Below are 21,148 nucleotides of genomic sequence, written 5' to 3'. Positions count from 1 at the left end.
ACACAATGTCAGGTTGTAACAAATTACACTAAAGTTGCACCATGAATAAAGTTTTGAAAAGCTATCTTTAAGTTGGCACCGTTAATAATTAAAAACTAGCTCCACCTCAAGCACCTACAGCAGTAACTTGTTAGTATTAACAATCTCATAATGTAATATATGATAATATATCAAGGCTCAATTTCCTGCAGAACTACTTTGACTTCTGATTCTCTAAGTATATTTAACTGCTAATACATTTTAAATAAGTAGGATTTTGAAATGCAGGACCTTTTATATTCGTTTTCTTTACATTGTTGTATTGGTACTTTTACATCAGTAACATATCTGAGTACTTCTTCCACTACCAAGTGGAATGGGTCCAGATATAACCTTGTATTTTACTTTCATCACATGCATAAATTACATTTTTAGTCATTTTGTTCCCGGACATTCTTCCAAATAATCAGAATTCATCAAGTTGCTTTTCGAGAAAACACTAAAAGGTCAACATCAGCTTGATGTGCAGGACTATTAAAGACGGTGTATCATTGGACCTGTTTCTGCACTAACCTGTCCAGAGACTCGTCCCTGTGTATCTGTCAGCCTGTCAGTCTCCCTGCCTGCCTCCCTCTGGGGTGCTGCTGTGCTTAAACATCCCTCCAGGCAGGATCCAAAACTCTGACAGGGGCTCAGTAAAGATGTGAAACCTCCTGAATGTGTTGATTTTAAATAGGTGGCCTCTCAGATGGAAGCAGCCTCACTGCCTCGGGGCATAGTTATTGTCCCGTCTTCCTCCAACAATTCCCGTAGTCAGTCCGGCAACAAGCTGCTCGGACACACGGCTGTCTGAGCTTCATGCGTATGCCATGAGAACTCTGACACACTCAGCGTTACGCCAAGTGCATCCTGACATGAGGAGTCTGCAGCCAGGTAGAGCACGGGCAGCCAAACCCGGGGGCAGAAAACCCAATCCCGGGGAAGGCATAGTGCATGCTGGGAGGTCACTGTGAAGGTCACTGCACTTTTCAAATGTTCTGCTAAAACATGGATGTTAATACAGAGAATGCATAGGACCAGAGAAGCACTGAGGGGCAGCCGATCCCCGAGGCCATGCAAATGAGTTGGATCCTCTTGCCCTGGAAATCTCCAACATCACAAGCCCCATTATCACTGCTTTCAGGATTGTTCAGAATGATATCTCTTATATCGCTGCATTTAATGTAGTTTGAAGAAGAGTTTAAATGGGCTTCATAAGGTGAACGTTCTTCTCAGTGTCTCCACACACATTTATTCTCATCGGGTTTCTTAAACAGCATTCAGACCTTTTATTGAAAGCCATTTAGTATTAATCTTTTAGGGTAAAATCATCCATAAACTCCGTTTAGTGAAAGGAGAAACTCTATTTAAAAAATGTCCTAATAAAACATGTAATAATATTTTAGACCATTTGATCCGGCCCTCGAGGTCATTCGTAAAACGCACGCAAAAGAAATCCACTAGCAAAAAAAACTAGACGGCAATATTTTAAACGGGCGACTGGCTGTTTTTCCTGGCCAAGGTCGGGGTCCTTGGGACGTGTCATCACGTGGTCACGTCATGTCAAAAAACTTTCATTTTAAACGAGACTGTCGCACTTTCCAGGAGAAATGGACGAACGATTATTTCTTTGTGGAAGTAAAAGGTCAGTGTGTGTCGTTTGTGTGGACGTACTTGCGGTGATGAAAAATAATCTTGAGCGTCATTACTGCACGAAACATGCCGATCTGCACGAGCTGAAAGGACGAGTGTTTGGATAAAGTTAACGCTCTTCGGCGGAGTTTGGCCCAACAAGCCGCTCTCTGCAGAGCGTAACATACAAACATGGAGAGATAGAGAGGTCGACCACCACACCAAGAACAGACTGTTCCACCACTGCTGTGCAGTTATCACTGCCATTTATAATACTCACTTTATTTTCTATCAACCTCTTGGTACTTATATTATTTTTTATTCTATTTAATTATTGTGTACTGCCTTTTTACTTCATATGTTATTTTGCTGTGACACGATACATTTCCCCATCGTGGGACTAATACAGGATTGTTTTCTGATAAAACGGAAAGAAACGTGGATAAAAAAAAGTTGCTTTTCTGCACAGCATGAAAGAAAGCTGAAATAAATGGGCTGCGTCTTAAAAACATTTAGCAGAAGTTATGAGTTCAATAATTAGTACGGCCCTCGAAGGATGTTGTAAAAAAGAAAAAGGCCCTTGATAGGAAAAAGGTTCCCCACCCCCTGATCTAGATGATCCCAAGTTTCAAGCGTTTAAATCCTTTTCTCTCTATATTTGCCTTCTTTAACTTTAGTGTCACCTTGAGATTCGGCACTATTTAACAGCCCCTCTGTCAACAATCAATACATTTACTCTGGCCCTGCTATCCCTCTGTCGTCTCTGCAAATGAAGCGGATGGATGAAAAAGAGCACCGGTGCCCTCTCCCAGGTAATGTGCTGTGAACGGCCATGTCAATATCTTCAGGGTTAACGCGAAGGAGGGGAGAATTTAGGAAGAATGATGCATTAAGAGCGGAGACACAGGACCAGGGTCAACTCTCGAGTTAATATTTAATATTAATATATACTTCAGCATCATTCAACTGATCTAATCGGAGGATAATAACAGGATATAAGAAAAGATTGTGCAAATGAATTAATTATGGGAAAAAAATTATAAAAAAGCAAAATAAAAGTCAATAAATACATCATTTTAAAAATTCAAAATTAATTAATTTTGAAAGAGAAATAAAAGACATCAACATGACACCTTGAACTCATGATCAGCACGACGGATCGTCACCTAAACAGATTTAAACCGGACACAACAGAGCTTTTACTTTGAAAGCTGCAAACATGAGGGGGTGGGGGGGGGTCTTCCAGTAGTTGGTTTTCTTTTTATTAATGAATTAATAAATACATTTGTATTGTATGTCTCTTCCATCAAGTGACCCCTGCAGCCTGCTTTCTTTATTATACTCCACATTACAAAAGGGTTGGACAGAATGATCATATGGATTATTTATTTCTAATGATCCAGCGTTGGGTGATGAAAATGTAATGTTTGTTGGCCATGGGGTCATTAGATTCGAATCAATTTATCCGTTCGGGTCCATTAAAGTTTTCACCAAATGTTATCCCAATCTGCCCGTTACAAAATGAAACATCTTGTGTGCAATCCTCTGGGAATTACAAATGTGCTTGGTAAATGTCCTACCATTCTCCCCATTAGATATTGATATCTCATACAAGTGAAAGGTTTTGACCTGATGATGGCACAAACAGAAAGGTCACAGGATCATTAGTGTTCTGCCTTGGGGGGACGCAAGTAACCGTATGAAATTTCATGGCACTCTGGTCCGTAGTCTGTATGGCTGCAATTTTCACACACATGGACATGAATGTGCAGCATATGAAACCTGTGAACATACCTTCCCCCTGTGAGTGTGAGGAGGATCTCTCTCATGAAACAGCATTAAGATCATTCACGTAAGGAGCCTATCGTGACCGTATATGCAACTTAGACAAGAGTGGGAACTTGAGAATGGACTTTGCATTCAAGTAGGAGAGTATTTTTAGCTTGAAGGGGATCTTTAAACAGTACATAACAGAGCTGCAGAGCTGGATGACACAAACTGTTATCTGGTTATCTAACTGCTTGGTTAAACCAATGTCTCAGTTTATTATTTTCACCAAAACCAAATCCATTTCAGTTTGCACATGTCATGTTACAACATGGCTGCAGCAGGTTGTATACAAAGAATGGGATATTATTTATTGAAAATGTTCTGGTACAGGATATAAATCCTCCACACCATACTCCCCAACTACAACAAAACAATAGCACAATATATTGGTTTAAAATTCTAATCATTTTATAAAATATCCTTTGTTGAATTTATTCAATCTATTTATTGAAGAGAAAACAATAAATGTTTGAACAAGCCACCAAGCGGACAAAGAGCGTTCCCTCTCATTTACACACACTCACACACACACGACACACTCTATTGAAACCATTCTGAAGTGCTCGTTGGTCATAACTGGAGATAACCAGAATCAGAATCCGGTTTATTGCCAAGTAGGTTTTCACATACAAGGAATTTGCTTTGGTGTATTGGTGCATAACATAAACACAGTAAGAAAGAATGTAATTAAAAATGAAAGAGAGTATTGCAAAAGTAAAGAAACACATGTTCAAAATATCTGAATTCACACGAAAGAGCTTTGCAGTTTTATTAGAAGTGGTAGTTTTGTGCAGAAATGAAATAATATCAGTGCAGTTAATAAAAGACCGTAACATGTTTCTGTAGATTTGGGTGTGGAGCTCTGGAAACAACTTTTGGGAAATGATTTTGTAAATGTCTGGATACATGCAGCACATACAAAGGGAAGCAGCCCAATGGTCTCTGTGGTTACTGTTGAGAGCCCAGTGGAGGGTGAGCGATGATGCAGCCAGCTGTGGCCGCCACTTGGCGCTCTCCTCCACTGCAGCTGTTGATTGCTGCCTATCAGCTCGCCTGTGTGCTAGGGGTGGCTTTCCCACCGAGCCGGGCCGTGCCACAAAGCCTTAGGGTTTTAGGTGGGGGTAGAGGATAAGTGAATCCCTGTTAGAGAGAAGAGCGGGGCGAGCGATGAATGGCAGCAGGTATAGGCAGGCAGATGGGCCGCCAGGAGCCCCGGCGGGTCCCTGCGGAGGTGCAGGCGGCCGAGTTCAGCGCAGAGCCACCCAGCTCGGCGTCAGCACTTTGGGGAGAAGCTGGGAAAGTGCTGAGGCGGCAGCCACGTGGGGAGATGAGGTGAAGTGGTGAAAATTTAACTAGCCTGATGAAAGTTTAAGTGTGCATGTTAAACAGGAGAGAGCAGGAGGGGTGGAGGGAGGTAGAGTATGAAAGGATGGCTGGAGGTGACTCAAAGAAATGGGCAGGTTTGGGAGACTTCCTCATTTCCCAACAACCATCTGCGTCTCCAACTCCACTATGACTCTCATTGTACCTGACATCTGAGGGCGCAGCTCTTTTTTTGACCCAGGTTTGACCTCAAAAGTAACATCATATCCCTCTTCAAGTTTTTGCTTCTTGATAATTAGCTGCAAGGACGCTGCTTAGCTTCAAGGACGCGAGCTGCATCCCTCTGCACTGCGGCCTGGCTGATATACATGCCAGAGCCCCGTAGCACTTTTGTTGCCATTTACATGATGCTACATAAAGCAGCCAGTTAGCTCTGTGGTCTGCGGAGAAGTGTGGAGAGAGAGAGGGAGAGTGAAGCGATGTGATTACATAAGGTTGGGTAACAGGCTCACTGTGGGGATACACACTCACTAGACAGTGTTGATGGAGTCTTTCACAGGCCTGATGGGGTGTTGATTAGGATGTGCTCACACACGAGAAGCAGATGCTGAAATGGATTCTAATGTGCTTTTTCTCTCTTTGTTTCTTTACACTCATCACTTCTTTCATCCCTGCACTCGCCGCTGCCATTTTCCCCTCTTTCTTTGTTCCCCTGTTGGCTGTTCTCCTCAACACCAAAATCACATCCAATTCTCCCTTCTCGCACTCCTTCCCCCCTTTATTTTCTGTCCTCCGCTGATTTCCAGGTGCGGTGCGAGCTTCCAGCATCTTCCCCATCCTCAGTGTCATCCTGCTCTTCATGGGAGGCCTATGTATAGCTGCCAGTGAGTTCTACAAGTCACGCCACAACATCATCCTCAGCGCGGGAATCTTCTTTGTGTCTGCAGGTGAGTCAAATGCCCACAGCTTAAGACAAGAAGGGCATCAGTTCAGATTGCAGGCACCTCCTGTGTGTTTGAATTAGACCCATTTTTAAGTGCTGTACTTAAAAGGTACCTGTGCTTTACTTGAGTATGTCCATTTTATGCCGATTTATACTTCTACTCAACTACATTTCAGAGGGAAATATTGTACTTTTACACTATATTTACCTGACAGCTAACAGAGTTAGCTACTTTTACTTAAGTAAACAATCTCAATACTTCTCCCACCAAGCCTTTATCTGGTTCACGAATAGTAGCTTACGAAATAACCACCAAAATATATTAATTAGTCATTTTATATGAATTTCGGGTTTCATGTTATTTAATGATTTTGTAGCTTTGCGTTACCGCCACCAATCGGTTAGCTTAGCTGAGCACAAGAACTGGGAACAGTGGGAAACAGCTAGCATTGCTTTGTCCAGGTTAGGTAACAGCTCCTCTACAGCTCACACATTTACACATTATATATTCTTTGTTTACTCACAACACGTTTTAAGGTGTTGGTTGGCAGTTTGTGTTCCTATAAACAGCCAGGTTAGTTGTTCACAGTCTTTGTGCTAAGCTAACCGGCTGCTGTTCTGTAGCTTTATATTTACTACACTGACATGAGTGACATTAATCCTCTCATCTAAATAAAATGTCTAACTATTCCTTTAAAAAGTTGACATTATTCACTTCTTTTGTGATTAACATTATAACACAACACTATTTCAAAAGGCAGCCTATGCACCGCAGCTACAAGTCACTTCTTGTCTTCTTCCTTCTCTTGTCCTCTTTTCTTTTCTCTTGATCCTTTTGCTGGGCTAAAAGCCATCCGTTGGGACTCATCTCTAAAAATATGGTGTCCCTGACACACTTTCCCTAGGATCCATCTTCCCATGTCAAACATTTCTCCATGTGTGACTTAACTAATAAGTCAAAGTATATATATGTAAATGTATGATGGGATGTGGATTATGTCTGTCTAGAATGATCTGCATCAAGAACTGAAGCCGTCTTGTTTCTTGCTGTAAGGGCAAAGATTAAGTCTCAGATCAGTCATGTCGGATGGAGAGTTGGACAGGATTAGTACACTGTGTACAGTGCATGAATCAGAACATATTTGGTATGATACTGCATATTAAGTTAAGCATGCACTAAGAATAACTCGGCCTATGAGCTCATCCTGATACTTTGTGTCTTGTTTTCTTTGTTCTTTTCCCCACAAACTCATTACCCATAACCCACCCTTCTCCGTCCTGCACCTCCCAACCCTACAGGCCTGAGCAACATCATTGGGATCATCGTGTACATATCAGCCAACGCGGGGGACCCTTCAAAAAGCGACTCGAAGAAGAACAGCTACTCTTACGGCTGGTCTTTCTACTTTGGTGCCCTCTCCTTCATCATGGCTGAGATGGTGGGCGTTTTGGCCGTGCACATGTTCATTGACCGCCATCGACAGCTCCGAATAGGGGCGCGCGCAGCCGACTACCTCCAAGGCTCGGCCATAACGCGAATCCCCAGCTACCGTTACCGCTACAGACGTCGCTCGCGCTCCTCCTCCCGCTCCACAGACCCGTCACACTCCCGTGACACCTCGCCGGTGGGCCTCAAGGGCTTCAGCGCGCTGCCATCCACGGAGATCTCTATGTACACGCTGCCCCGGGACACCCTCAAGTCCTCCGGCACGCCCACCGCCACCTACAACTCGGAGAGGGACCACAACTTCCTGCAGGTCCACAACTGCATCCAGAAGGACCTGAAAGACTCGAGCCAGACCAACACAGCGAACCGCCGCACCACGCCGGTATGAGGGAGTCGACACAGGCCAGGGCAGCCCGTCGGAGAGCGGAGACCAGGAGACACGGGAACCCCTGTGGGTACAGTACGCCCCAGGAGAAGATGGATTTCCATGTTTATAGACATTTGTTCTTTTTGTTCAGCTGCATGACTTTTCCATTACCATTGTTGAGAGAGTTTCAACAAGTCTGCTGTGTCCCTGGATAGAATGGCAGAACAGTGAGAATGGATCAGAGAGTGAGATCTGTCATTTCTTTGCGCAGGGTATGTTTATGAGGTTTGCGGCACTGAAAGGGAGGGTGGGAGGGCATTTATGAGACAAAGATTTCATGATTTCATAGCCCTTTGGTTTGACAATTTTGCCCCACAAGTTTGGTTGGAGCAACAGGTCAAGCTCCCCCTCAGCAAGCCCACCACTCAGATATACACCTCTTTTATTTATTGACTAATTTGTTCATTTTTTGCATTAAAACTGTGAATTGTTACAGTTTGGGATTCAGTAAGAATTAGCCCAATCTGTAATCTCTAACAAAGGTACTATATATATATATATGTATTACTTTTATAAATAAATTATTACGTTAATAATCAAGAGTTACAGACTTTACCGAAGCAAAAAAAGAAAAAAAAACAAGTTAACTAAACCAAGTGCTGTTGGTAAGATGAGAAAAGACTCTTTTAGTATCTGTTGGTTTGAAGGTTGAGAACAAGAGAAGGTGCTTTAGGTAGCAGCAGTACACAGCGACTGATGCCACCCGAGGCAGATGGGGACAGTCAACAGTAGAATAATATCTATTCTTTTAATAGAACCTTCTCGTCTTTTTCTCAGTCCCTGTTCGCTTTCTTTTTTGCGGGGGTCGTAACGGGAGAGTTGAACCCCTGACAGAAAGAGCCAACGAAAGGGGTCAAAGTTCACAAAGACTCCAAACACGACTTCTCCAAAACAAAAGGAAGGAGCAGAGGGGAAGGAAAAGAAGAGGACGCCAAACACAAAAATAAAAAACAAGTTAAATATGAAATAGTACAAGAGAAGCTAAGTGACTCACAATTTCAGAAATTAAATGCATGCTATAAAATTACAGCAAATCTGCTCTTGAGAAACTTAAGTTTTAAAGGTTAATAATTATAAGGGGAAAAAAAGCAAAGACGCTAAAGTTTAAAGTATTAATGTTTTCATGTGTAATTTTCTTATGTTTTATTTTTTATTTAGCTCATTTTATCTTATTGCTTTTGTGAGACAAACCAAACAATCTACATTGAACAAAACTGCTTTTTTAAATGGTTTGGTTGATTTCTTTATAAATATATAAATATATGTATGTATGTATTTTATTTTTAAAACTCACACAGCCTTAGTCATTTCTTTGTTTCTTTTGATTTTTAATGTGTTGTTCAAATTTAAAATGAAATCTTTAAAGGTGCCAAAACCGAATGATCCTATACTTGGATGCATCAAGTCCTGATGAATAAAATACGAACCCTAGGGGGAACAAATCACCATGTTTCACTGCGTGTCTCTAACACACTTACCTTATAACACCTTCTTGTTTTCAGTACTAACACAAAAAAAACTCAATTGGGCTTGAAAGTACTATCTGTCTTCATGGTAAGCTGTAGGGTAGAGCAGCAGACCCCAACCTTGCCCCTTAAAATGAAGCAATGTCCACGTGTGACCTTCATCGCAGGTTATGACCTCAGTGTGGACATGAGTTATAAACACTTTTTAGTCTCAAATTGTTTCATTTGAAGGATTTTAAGAGGACTGAAAGAGATGAGCGAACTCAGTGTCGTACAAGAAACAAGCAAACCTCAGTCAGAAGAATAAAACAGAATTTTGACAAAATAATCTGAACTCAATGGCCACTTACTTGCTTTTATTTAGGAGTTTTCGTCTGTTTTTGTTTTGTCCTTTAACTGTTTTGTCTTTCAACTGTTTTGTGTCCAAAGTTTCCCACTTAGATCACGTGATGACAACTCCACAGTAACTCCCTTTGCTGATGATGACCTTGAGATGTGGTTAATAGCTACGTGAAAAGCAAGTAAGTTGACGTTGAGTTAAGATTGTAATGTCAAACTACTGTTCCTGAGGTGCCCTCAAAACATAATTCAATTGTGTGTAATAAAAATGTTTTTCATTCTTATCCCTTTATTCACATTGTGACCCCTCAGGTTGATCTTGGGACACTATAAAGGACATATGGGATGTTATGTGTGTGGACTTGTATTAATGATGTTGTGGGGACTCATCTCCAATCATGGGACAAATGATTAGGTCCCCACAAGGTTACTCATTTTATTTAGGGTTAAGACCTATCAGGGTTCGAGTTGCGACTTTGTTAGGGTTAAAGTAAGGGTTAGCAGCAGGGATGTCTGTGTGTGTGTGTGTGTGTGTGTGTCTGTGTGTCTGTGTGTCTGTGTGTGTGTGTGCTTTTGCCCTTCGGTCTATGTGAGGACCGATTAAAGTTTCAGACTTTAAAGTATAATTTACAATTTATTTAACAGAGATGTTCATTACATTAAATAATATTCATAATTACATCATGTCTTACTAGAGACTAAATTGATAATGATTAGGCCTATCAATTTCACTGTACAACATTTACTCCCAAAATGTAATGGAGTAGAAGTATTAAGTAGCAGAAAATGGACAAGAGAATTGTACATTATTACAATCATTATTTCAGTAAGAGTATAGCAGTACCTGTGTTTCCGTGGTTGTTCTTCTATGTTTGTGAGAACTGCTTTGAAAAAGACATAAAATGAAGAAAGGCGTTTAGAAACTGTTTTAGGCTTGAAAATGGCCAATCCTTCCAGACACTGAATATCGACACATAATATTGGCTTTTGGCAACTTCACTCTAAAATATATTGGCATAAGCCTTCATACAGCCATAAAAATAAAAGCTGAGCTGTCAGACATAAAACCCTGTGTGCGCTGCTAAAACCACAGACTCTGCCTGTTGTTGTAAAATGGTGATAACACGCTGTAATCGACCACTGGGAGTCACAATCCAAAAGTATCAGTACTGGCCTAACAAAACTCCTAATGTCGACACGAGTGTGTGCCTGCCAGTGGATTAATAGAGTCAGAAAACTGTAAATAAATGAATTACCTTAGTCAGATTTGTCGCGCAATGACCCGCATAGGGTCCTTTTGATATCTAGTAAAGTATAGTTTACTCCATGTGTTAACAGCACTTTATACTAAGCATAATAACGTTTGTTTTTTTTAAATAAATAAAATTCTGATTACATTTTACTTTAAAATATTGTTTCATGTTTATGCGGGCGAAGAACCTTTTTAGTTGTTGTTGACTCCTGCTGCACAGCTTATTTTGTCTCTCTCTTCGAGGTAAGAAGCCTCGGAGAAGACAGCATGTAAGACACAAACAGGCATCTTTCTAGGACATTCCTGAGAAAGAAACACAGGTTTGCAATAACACCGGCAGTTTCCCTGTAAAGAGAACATGCAACACCTTTCTACACCGCCGCCCTAAAAGCAATGCTTTCAGGGTAACATACTGCTGGGAGTGTGTACATGTGTGAGGAGCTGCTCACATATGCAGATATACAAAGCAAATCTATTTGTGTGACAAAAAGGTTTCATTTTTTATTTGTTTTATCAATGTGTTGAGTGTAGAGAGAGGTCCTTCCTAGAAAAATAAATAAGTAAAATAAAGGGATTTGCAGCACGGATACAGTTCTTGTTTGATAGTACATGTGCTTCCCCAAGTTTAGAAGCCAGCAGATTCGTCAAATAAGAAAAAGTTTCTATTAGAAAAAGTGCTGAGATCCTGATTTGCCATTATCTGAGTTCACTGACACAAGCTGCTCTCCATAAATTTGAGGGGGGAAATATGTCAACGTAGCAGTCTAAATGAATAGGGCTTTTTTTTTTTTATGTATAGCCATTTTTATTCAGAATTCATAAGCAGAAGTCATTTTACAAGCCCGGATTACATTAAAGAGAAAGTGTGTGTGTGTGTGTGTGTGTGTGTGTGTGTGTGTGTGTGTGTGTGTGTGTGTGTTGGGGAGGAGGCTTAGAGATACTGGCTTTCTCATAAAGCAGCACCTGCCCCAGTGCAGGTGTCTGAATCTCACATTTTTAATATGTTTTAGGAATGAATAATTCAGGGTTTTTTCCATCTCTCCTCGCCTCCTCTTAGACATATCCTCTTTATTTGTATCTCTGTCTTCTCTCTTGTAACTTTTTTCACATATTTCGCTGTGGGTTGGATCTGTGAGACAGCAGGTAAGCGTCTGTGAAACAAAACATCAACTGTGCTATCACATATTGAGAGGGTGAGGACAAGTTCTGCCCTCATTTCTAATTTGGGGACTTGTTAACCTTAATATTCAAGATTCAAGTGTTCTCAGGTTACAGGAAATAATACTATAGGAATGAAGACTGATTGTAAAACTATTCTTTTAGCTGTGACACAGTTTAAGACCCACGTTTAGAGTGAGAGCTGGCGGCCTGGTATCACCAAATGCCATATGAATAACACTTCAGTTTCACATGAGATCACGTTGCAGCTGGTGAAATTGTGAAAAACATCACAAATATATCTGAAAGTATGGAACAATCATTAGACTAAAAGGTGCAAGTGACATTAATCTGTGTTATGTTCCATCCAGCTCCTGACAGGTTCACTGTGCAGGTGGTGGATGAAGAAATGTTCCCTCCTCTTCCTCTGGCTCCTCACAGAGGAGAGCTGGAGTCCAGAGGAAGCGAGACATGTCCTTGAAGAGTCAAAGCCGTTTTGTTTTTTTCCTTTGGCAGGCTGACAGAGTCGGACACTGCACAGTGATGTCAGGGAGGGTCAGGGCGAGAGCTCCAGCGCTAATACTAATGATATTCTCTAAACTAATGACAGCTTCCACCCCCACCAGAGCGTCACAAAGTCACAATTATTGGAAATAGGACAAGAGGAAAGAGAGAAGACAGGAGAACACCTCTCATCTGGCCTTATAGTGTTTGTCTTTGTACGTGTGGATGTGTAATTGTCCTTCCTTCACTTCTGGGCCTTGATCATCCTTGGCATTTAAGAATATAAAATATGGTTTTGAACGTTTTTGAAAATATTCAAATGTCCCCTTAAAGAATAACGTGGTCGGTTTGGCTGGCAGGTGGCAGGATATTGTCATTGACAAAGTCAATGAGAAGTTCTTAAATATGATTTTTAAGTAAATGGGGGGCCTTGAGATCTGCACTTTGAGGTGAAAGAAGATGGGAGGAATTATCCTTCATCATAAGGACCCCCTGTTCTCCTCCTCCCTCCCTCTCTCTCCCTCTCTCTCCCTCTCTCTCCCTCATGCCTGCTGTGGTGATCAAAGTGTCTCTGCAGTGTGTGATTAGTTAAGTGGGGGGTAAGAGCCCGGGCGTGGATGTTGAGGTGGGGTCACTGTAGGGGAGGTATCAGGGTGAGGAGGTGAGGCCTGAGGAACACAGTCTCCTCCTGGCTGTGAATATTATGAGCAAACACTCTCTCTGCCCGAGCCTGGCTTTAAGTTTCTGTCAGGCTGCAAGGTTACATAACCTCACATCAAAACGACAAATGACCTTTCTCTGACTTTACTGGACAACGATCCGGGACAGAGAAAGCGAGCACCCATGGGAGCTGTGTGGGCGCGTCACCCGAAGCCTCAGAAGCTACCGCCAACTTTAAGTCACTGAGAAAGAGGCTGCAGCTTTCGACATTCCCTCTCTGTGAATTACTGCTCTGGCAACAAAATGCAACCTGAAATATGTGTGTGTGGATTCTTGTCAGAGGAATGTTTATCTTTTTCCTGTGCGTGCAAACACTGAATATGCATGTGCAAGCCCGTGTGTGTGTGTGTGTGTGTGTGTGTGTGTGTGTGTTGTTTGTGCTGACCAGAGAACAGTTGCTGACTGCGCTCACCCCGGGTTATTTTTGGGTCATGCAGAGTTGAATGGCAACAGAGAGTTATAAGCACGGTCAACCAACTGAAAAAGAAAAAAAATCATTGGAGCAAACATAGTCTGACATGACACATTCACATCACCCCCTCTGCTGATACAAGCATTATGAAGCTTCACCATTTCCTGAATAAAAAATATATGGACCAAAGAGTGAGCGATGTCACTGCTATTTTACAAATCATCTGAAGCTTTTCAAATCCAGCTCTAAATAGAGGGCAGTTTAACAAAAGAAGAGAGAGAGAGAGAGAGAGAGAGAGAGAGAGAGAGAGAGAGAGAGAGAGAGAGAGAGAGAGAGAGAGAGAGAGAGAGAGAGAGAGAGAGACAGATAAAGAGGAAGAACCAAAGTAGGCTACAGCACACAAAGTGCTCTGGGATGCGTGAAGCAAATGGAGCGCCGTGCTCTGCCCTCTGGTGGTGTGATGGGAGACGGAGTGCAGGGCTGCCTCCGTCAGCTCAGGGAACGCTGTGTCCATGAACGGGCCTGGAATACTGATGCCACAGTGCAGGGGTGCAGGATCTGCAGTCTGGCAGACCCAAGAGGAATGCTTGAATTCACTGTCCTTTATACAGACACAGAGGACTACTGCCTTCTTTGTGATCAAATAAAGCTTTCGTCAAGTGTTACATATGATATGGATGGAATTATTTGCATTCAGAAATAGCTCAAATGATGCCTGGCGGGAAGAAAAAAATGTTAGTGATTTCCTTTGATAGGGATTTCAACATGTTTACATCATGACTTGTGACTAGGCTCCTGCTCAATATAAAAAGTATGAAACGTCAAATATATTTTTTAATCCTGTTGTTGGGAATCTAGCCAAAAGAATTGTGTTTAATAATAATATGTTAAAGCCATTCATCCAAGCAACACAGATAATGTATGGATGAAGCATCATCTCCAGCTCCTCCACCCTGCAGCAACCTGTGGTGCACTTTATTTCACCTTGTAAAAATAAAAGACTTCCCTCAGGGGCTTCAAATCGTGATTATTTATTCTGCAAATGGTATTACCATATGATACTTATATGAAATGATGCAGTACTATACGACGAATCTACCCAGTAGTAAACAAAGTATCTCAAATAGGGTCCACATGCATGAACTACAACATTAAAATGCTCTTATATGTATGTGTTAGTGATAAAAAACAGAATATTATATAGTAATATAACACTGAAAGGAGTCTGCATAATGAGTACTGTTGTTTTTCTTGCTGATAATACTTCTGTACTTTTACTTCAGTAACATTTTGAATGCAGGACAGAACAGTATACAAGCAGTCAGATTTTCACCATGAGACCAGCGGTAGTCGAGCCTGTAGCCTCCATCGTGTGTAATAATGGTGCTGAGTGTGTGGTCGTCCCCTCCGACAGTCTGTCCTCCTGTCAGACGCCACGCTGCAGCACCACCCAGCCACTTCCTTCACTCTGCAGGACGGCCCGCTGCTGTCTCTGTGCCAGCCGGCTGACAACGGTGCCAGGACACACACCAACACACAGATGCACACACCTACCTACTTACACGTACAAGCAACTGCACACACTCTCACACACTCACATAAATCAAATGCTTGGCCCTCCTCTCTGCTGTCCCAGCATGCACTGTGGTTACCTGGCTGCTGTCCCACTAGCAACAGCTGCTACCTCAGGACTGCACTTGAGGTTCCACTGCAGGATAGTACGCACACACACACTCACACACACGTATTAATGCAGTCATATAAAGTAGAGACACAGACAATACTGGCTTCATTCGTGTCTCTCAGGTGATAGGTAATTGGCTTCTTAGTATTCGGGGCCTCTGAACCAAACCTCTGCATGAAGTGACTGTTAACATTTCTTGTTGGAAAAGCCATCAAAAGAGACACAAAATTAAAACAAAGTGACACAAAACTACCAACAATTGCTGCAAAATGACTACAAAGAGATACTAAACAACCACAAAGTGACGAGATTATTGCCTAGAACCAGCGCTTTAAAATTGAGTAATTTTATCATCCACACACTTAATTGGTCCCTGGCTCTGAGGAGAGCTCATTTGAGATGATGGAGGACTGACCTAATAGGGGGGGAATGGTGCAGACAGGCTTTTTGGAAAAGTGCACAGAGATGCTGTTTGAGGAGATACACAGGGTCATAAAGAGAATGCCTACTGGGACACCAAAGCTCACCTGAATGGGACAGAGGGAGCAATTAATGGCCTAATTCTGCACTGTTAACGGTCATATTTAGCAGAGAGGGCATTATGTAAAGCAGAGCTGTATGGGAGCTATGAACTGCAGCTCTGCGGAGGTCAGAGCCTCTGGAGGTTATTATGCAACAGCAGGGGCATCTCCATGACTGTCCTCTGGCCACAGTGACACAGGGCTTCTTCCACATGTACCGCCTTTTTCAGGGCTCAGTTTATCACAGGTAGAGGATATTTTTCTGCTTTGGTAGAGAAATTGACAAACTCTTGAAATGTTGCTCAACTGTGAACAATTGTCCTTCAACTGCAGGTTAATGGGAAGGAGGGACCTTGAAAATCCTTACAGGAAATGCACATTTCTGCTAAGACTGCTAAATATTATGCAGAGATGTCTCAGAGAGGAGCTTTGCAGGACATCTAAATGGCCTGTGGAACCCTCTCAGGGTGTTCCTCGTTACCTGCTGAAGTGGAGCTTTTAGTTTTGGCAGTGATGAGTCACAATGGATGATGTTGGGGCTTAATTACCGTACTGTGACTGCTAGAGTTCTGATGTCAGCCGAATACAAGCCTTACAGCTCAAGGACACAGCCAGTTAAAACATGCAATGTTAGCTAAACAGAGTATCTCGCTGTCCATCAGTTCTGCGTAGGTGGCTTTTAGCTGGAACACAGGAGGCTGCACTCAGTGAGCATGCTAACGCTCAGTGAACAGACAAAGTATCACGTATTGTGCACACATGAGGCTGTGATATATTACACAATGTACCCTTTCCACCAAGCCTGCAGCTCAAAAGTATTGTACAGCGTAACATTAAACTAAGTTTTATATTTAAAGCATTGCTGTCTGAGTGTCAATAACCCACCAGTATGAGTTGAAGTACTAGAAATCCTTTGCACATTTCATTTGGTGCAAGATATGGTTATAAGTTTCAATACTTTACTCCAGCAAAAGTATTGTAAGTGGAGTTTTATTGAAGTTAAGATGCCTTTTGAACTGCCTTTAACAAATGACATTTTAGCAACTTCCCAATACACTCATTGAGCTCGAGTAGACGTGTCAAACTCTAGGGCTGCAGTACAATTATATCCAATAGGTCTATCCTGTTAAATTCATGTTGCCCTCTGATAGTTTGACATCCCTGAGCTACAGCATAACCAACTCATTAGATTTCCTCCCAGCTCCACACAACCTAGAGTAGTCATGTCAACACATCTAGTCTGTGTAATTACTTTATAAAAGGACAAAACACATTCTTTGGGTTTGTTTTTTATTAAAGTCTACAGCACGGGAATGATGGCGACAAGCAAAGCAGTTGAGCCTTTTGTTGTGTACTTTATGCAGTCTCCTCCTTGGTGACACGGTCCTTTTTGAGTGGTCCCTGTGAGATGAGAGAAACACAAATCAGTTCGATGCAAATACTTAATCTTACTGCACATGTAGTTCATGTGTTGGCTCATCGCGGCCAAGTGTATCCAGAGAGTGAACAGGGAGCAAGCACAAAACGAGACTGCTCCCCTGCCTCAATGGGGATCACTTTAGCACTGGAATGGAACCCAAAGCTCATACTGCGAGTGAACCAGGTTACGTACAGTGCGGAGAAACATACAAGGACGTCTGTCAATATGAACGTAACGTCTAACATGTTACTCTACAAGTGTAATAAGGATTTCAAAATGTATTGCTTGTTACACCATTTATGCCAGTAATGTGCATAAGATCTTAGGAAAACAGATCTGAGGCAGACGAAGGCTCGACTATAGCGTTCAGTACTAAGTCTTACCATGAACGCCTTTTTCTCCTCCATGGTTTGGAAGCGACCGTGACCGAACTTTGAGGTGGTGTCAATGAACTTCAGGTCAATCTTCTCCAGGGCACGACGGCTGGTCTGCCCAAGCAAAGACTGGGAAAGAAAATCATTTTAAAAGTTAAGCATTTGATCTTCCTGGTTGACTTAAGAGTCGCATGAATAGCTCAATGTGTAGCACTATAATTTGTCTCACCTTGCGCAGAATCAACACCCTCTTCTTGGTCCCCACAACACAGCCTTTCACCATGATGAAGTCATTGGTCACATCTCCATAGTGAACGAAGCCTCCCTTTATATAAAACAAAGTAAAGAAAGTGAGTCACATCTTCTACTTTTAGGTTGAGGCTTAAACAAATGTATAGGTTGCATGACTGCCACTTACCAGAGGGTTGATGCTCTTGTTTGACAGATCATACTCTGTGGAGGCGTTGTTCTTCACCAGCTTTCCATCCTTTGTGTGGTAGCCCAGGCCAATCTTGTAGATCTTCTTGTTGATCTCTGTACGGTGGTGGTAACCCTTCTGACCAGCACGAGCCACAGAGAAGGCCACACGGGCAGGATGCCAGGCTCCAATGCAGGCCACCTTACGCAGACCACGATGGGTTTTGCGAGGAAGCTTCTTTGTTGACTGCCACGGCTTGCTCCAGCTTTTCACGGGCCCAGTCCACCTTGTCAGAGACGCTGCACCTCCATCAAGTGAGACTTTTTCTGCGCCAGAGGCAGCAGACGCATCTGAAAAGACAACTCTGGTCAGAACAGAGGACATATTTCCTTATACAGTGAAAAGTTGAGTAGTGTAGTCTCAGAAGGAAGGCAGCATGGAAGGTATCCTCATACGAGTCGGGCGCCATGCCTGACGCAGGATCCGTGGTCTCATCACCGACAGCCAAGCAGGACTGTCACAATTACTTTGACTCATCGTGCAATATCTGGACATCACCATTACATGCCCGATGGGATATTTTATTATATTTCTCCAATTCAAACGTTCTTAATTGTTAAAGTGGTGTAAATTGACACATTCTAGGTTTTGTCTATAATATACAATGTATTGGTCAACAAAGTTATTGTGACAGGCCGCCAAGCAGGAAACACCTCACTGAAATACATATGCATTACTAACCTGTGTGTGCGCGATGATGCGGATGACCTGGCAATACTTCATGGAATTAAAGTCCTTCTCCAGCTGCTTCTTGCCCTCATCGTCCTGCCATTTCTTGCAGTATTTGGTGAAAGCCTTCTTCTTGGACTTGTACCTGAGAGCCCGCAGCGCAGGAGGAGAGAGGACAGAGGTTGGCACAGGTTCTTCATAGCCTTAAAAGGCCAGCGGAAGAACAGTGCATAGCTGTTCACCCTCCCTATCCATGTGGACAGGGGTGCGTTTTCAGCAAAGAATTTCAGCTCATGGCAGTTTCTAAGAAGCACTTTCCACTGGGCACGTAACCCACAATCATGGGGGAGTCTTCACAATAGTTACGGCCTCAACCACTTCCTTCTTGTTAACAATTATATCCAATAGGTCTATCCTGTTAAATTAATGTTGCCCTCTGATAGTTTGACATCCCTGAGCTACAGCATAACCAACTCATTAGATTTCCTCCCAGCTCCACACAACCTAGAGTAGTCATGTCAACACATCTAGTCTGTGTAATTACTTTATAAAAGGACAAAACACATTCTTTGGGTTTGTTTTTTATTAAAGTCTGCAGCACGGGAATGATGGCGACAAGCAAAGCAGTTGAGCCTTTTGTTGTGTACTTTATGCAGTCTCCTCCTTGGTGACACGGTCCTTTTTGAGTGGTCCCTGTGAGATGAGAGAAACACAAATCAGTTCGATGCAAATACTTAATCTTACTGCACATGTAGTCCATGTGTTGGCTCATCGCGGCCAAGTGTATCCAGAGAGTGAACAGGGAGCAAGCACAAAACGAGACTGCTCCCCTGCCTCAATGGGGATCACTTTAGCACTGGAATGGAACCCAAAGCTCATACTGAGAGTGAACCAGGTTACGTACAGTGCGGAGAAACATACAGGACGTCTGTCAATATGAACGTAACGTCTAACATGTTACTCTACAAGTGTAATAAGGATTTCAAAATGTATTGCTTGTTACACCATTTATGCCAGTAATGTGCATAAGATCTTAGGAAAACAGATCTGAGGCAGACGAAGGCTCGACTATAGCGTTCAGTACTAAGTCTTACCATGAACGCCTTTTTCTCCTCCATGGTTTGGAAGCGACCGTGACCGAACTTTGAGGTGGTGTCAATGAACTTCAGGTCAATCTTCTCCAGGGCACGACGGCTGGTCTGCCCAAGCAAAGACTGGGAAAGAAAATCATTTTAAAAGTTAGTACCGTTTACAAAGTTAAGCATTTGATCTTCCTGGTTGACTTAATATATATATTCGCATTAATAGATGTGTAGCACTATAATTTGTCTCACCTTGCGCAGAGTCAACACCCTCTTCTTGGTCCCCATAACACAGCCTTTCACCATGATGAAGTCATTGGTCACATCTCCATAGTGAACGAAGCCTCCCTTTATATAAAACAAAGTAAAGAAAGTGAGTCACATCTTCTACTTTTAGGTTGAGGCTTAAACAAATGTATAGGTTGCATGACTGCCACTTACCAGAGGGTTGATGCTCTTGTTTGACAGATCATACTCTGTGGAGGCGTTGTTCTTCACCAGCTTTCCATCCTTTGTGTGGTAGCCCAGGCCAATCTTGTAGATCTTCTTGTTGATCTCTGTACGGTGGTGGTAACCCTTCTGACCAGCACGAGCCACAGAGAAGGCCACACGGGCAGGATGCCAGGCTCCAATGCAGGCCACCTTACGCAGACCACGATGGGTTTTGCGAGGAAGCTTCTTTGTTGACTGCCACGGCTTGCTCCAGCTTTTCACGGGCCCAGTCCACCTTGTCAGAGACGCTGCACCTCCATCAAGTGAGACTTTTTCTGCGCCAGAGGCAGCAGACGCATCTGAAAAGACAACTCTGGTCAGAACAGAGGACATATTTCCTTATACAGTGAAAAGTTGAGTAGTGTAGTCTCAGAAGGAAGGCAGCATGGAAGGTATCCTCATACGAGTCGGGCGCCATGCCTGACGCAGGATCCGTGGTCTCATCACCGACAGCCAAGCAGGACTGTCACAATTACTTTGACTCATCGTGCAATATCTGGACATCACCATTACATGCCCGATGGGATATTTTATTATATTTCTCCAATTCAAACGTTCTTAATTGTTAAAGTGGTGTAAATTGACACATTCTAGGTTTTGTCTATAATATACAATGTATTGGTCAACAAAGTTATTGTGACAGGCCGCCAAGCAGGAAACACCTCACTGAAATACATATGCATTACTAACCTGTGTGTGCGCGATGATGCGGATGACCTGGCAATACTTCATGGAATTAAAGTCCTTCTCCAGCTGCTTCTTGCCCTCATCGTCCTGCCATTTCTTGCAGTATTTGGTGAAAGCCTTCTTCTTGGACTTGTACCTGAGAGCCCGCAGCGCAGGAGGAGAGAGGACAGAGGTTGGCACAGGTTCTTCATAGCCTTAAAAGGCCAGCGGAAGAACACAGTGCATAGCTGTTCACCCTCCCTATCCATGTGGACAGGGGTGCGTTTTCAG

The 21,148-nt window shown here is 42.7% G+C and overlaps 1 protein-coding gene, 4 non-coding genes and 2 pseudogenes across 6 annotated transcripts in view; 1 reads left to right on the top strand and 6 right to left on the bottom strand.

Moving 5' to 3' along the window:
• The window catches only part of cacng2a (calcium channel, voltage-dependent, gamma subunit 2a), a 41,326-nt gene extending 32,261 nt beyond the window's left edge, over positions 1-9,065 (top strand). For both annotated transcript variants that reach the window (XM_029438670.1, XM_029438671.1), the window contains exons 3-4: positions 5,610-5,750; positions 7,046-9,065. In XM_029438670.1, the coding sequence (XP_029294530.1) occupies positions 5,610-5,750; positions 7,046-7,581 (677 nt within the window). In that variant the 3' untranslated portion in view covers positions 7,582-9,065. The remainder of the gene's footprint in view (positions 1-5,609; positions 5,751-7,045) is intronic.
• Positions 9,066-16,952: 7,887 nt separating this feature from the next.
• On the bottom strand, positions 16,953-18,686 carry LOC115012322 (60S ribosomal protein L3-like; annotated as a pseudogene).
• On the bottom strand, positions 17,164-17,295 carry LOC115012887 (small nucleolar RNA SNORA54). The gene has a single exon (XR_003832734.1). It is a non-coding gene; the product is annotated as a small nucleolar RNA SNORA54 (small nucleolar RNA).
• LOC115012893 (small nucleolar RNA U83B) lies at positions 18,302-18,394 on the bottom strand. Its single transcript, XR_003832740.1, has one exon. It is a non-coding gene; the product is annotated as a small nucleolar RNA U83B (small nucleolar RNA).
• A 499-nt stretch (positions 18,687-19,185) lies between the features above and the next one.
• Positions 19,186-20,938, bottom strand: LOC115012293 (60S ribosomal protein L3-like; annotated as a pseudogene).
• Positions 19,397-19,528, bottom strand: LOC115012888 (small nucleolar RNA SNORA54). The gene has a single exon (XR_003832735.1). It is a non-coding gene; the product is annotated as a small nucleolar RNA SNORA54 (small nucleolar RNA).
• Positions 20,554-20,646, bottom strand: LOC115012892 (small nucleolar RNA U83B). Its single transcript, XR_003832739.1, has one exon. It is a non-coding gene; the product is annotated as a small nucleolar RNA U83B (small nucleolar RNA).
• Positions 20,939-21,148: the final 210 nt, after the last annotated feature.

Source organism: Cottoperca gobio, chromosome 8, assembly GCF_900634415.1.
Source record: "Cottoperca gobio chromosome 8, fCotGob3.1, whole genome shotgun sequence".
NCBI lineage: Eukaryota > Metazoa > Chordata > Actinopteri > Perciformes > Bovichtidae > Cottoperca > Cottoperca gobio.
The sequence above is the reverse complement of the archived record's forward strand: the minus strand, read 5'-3'. Positions and strand labels throughout refer to the sequence as shown.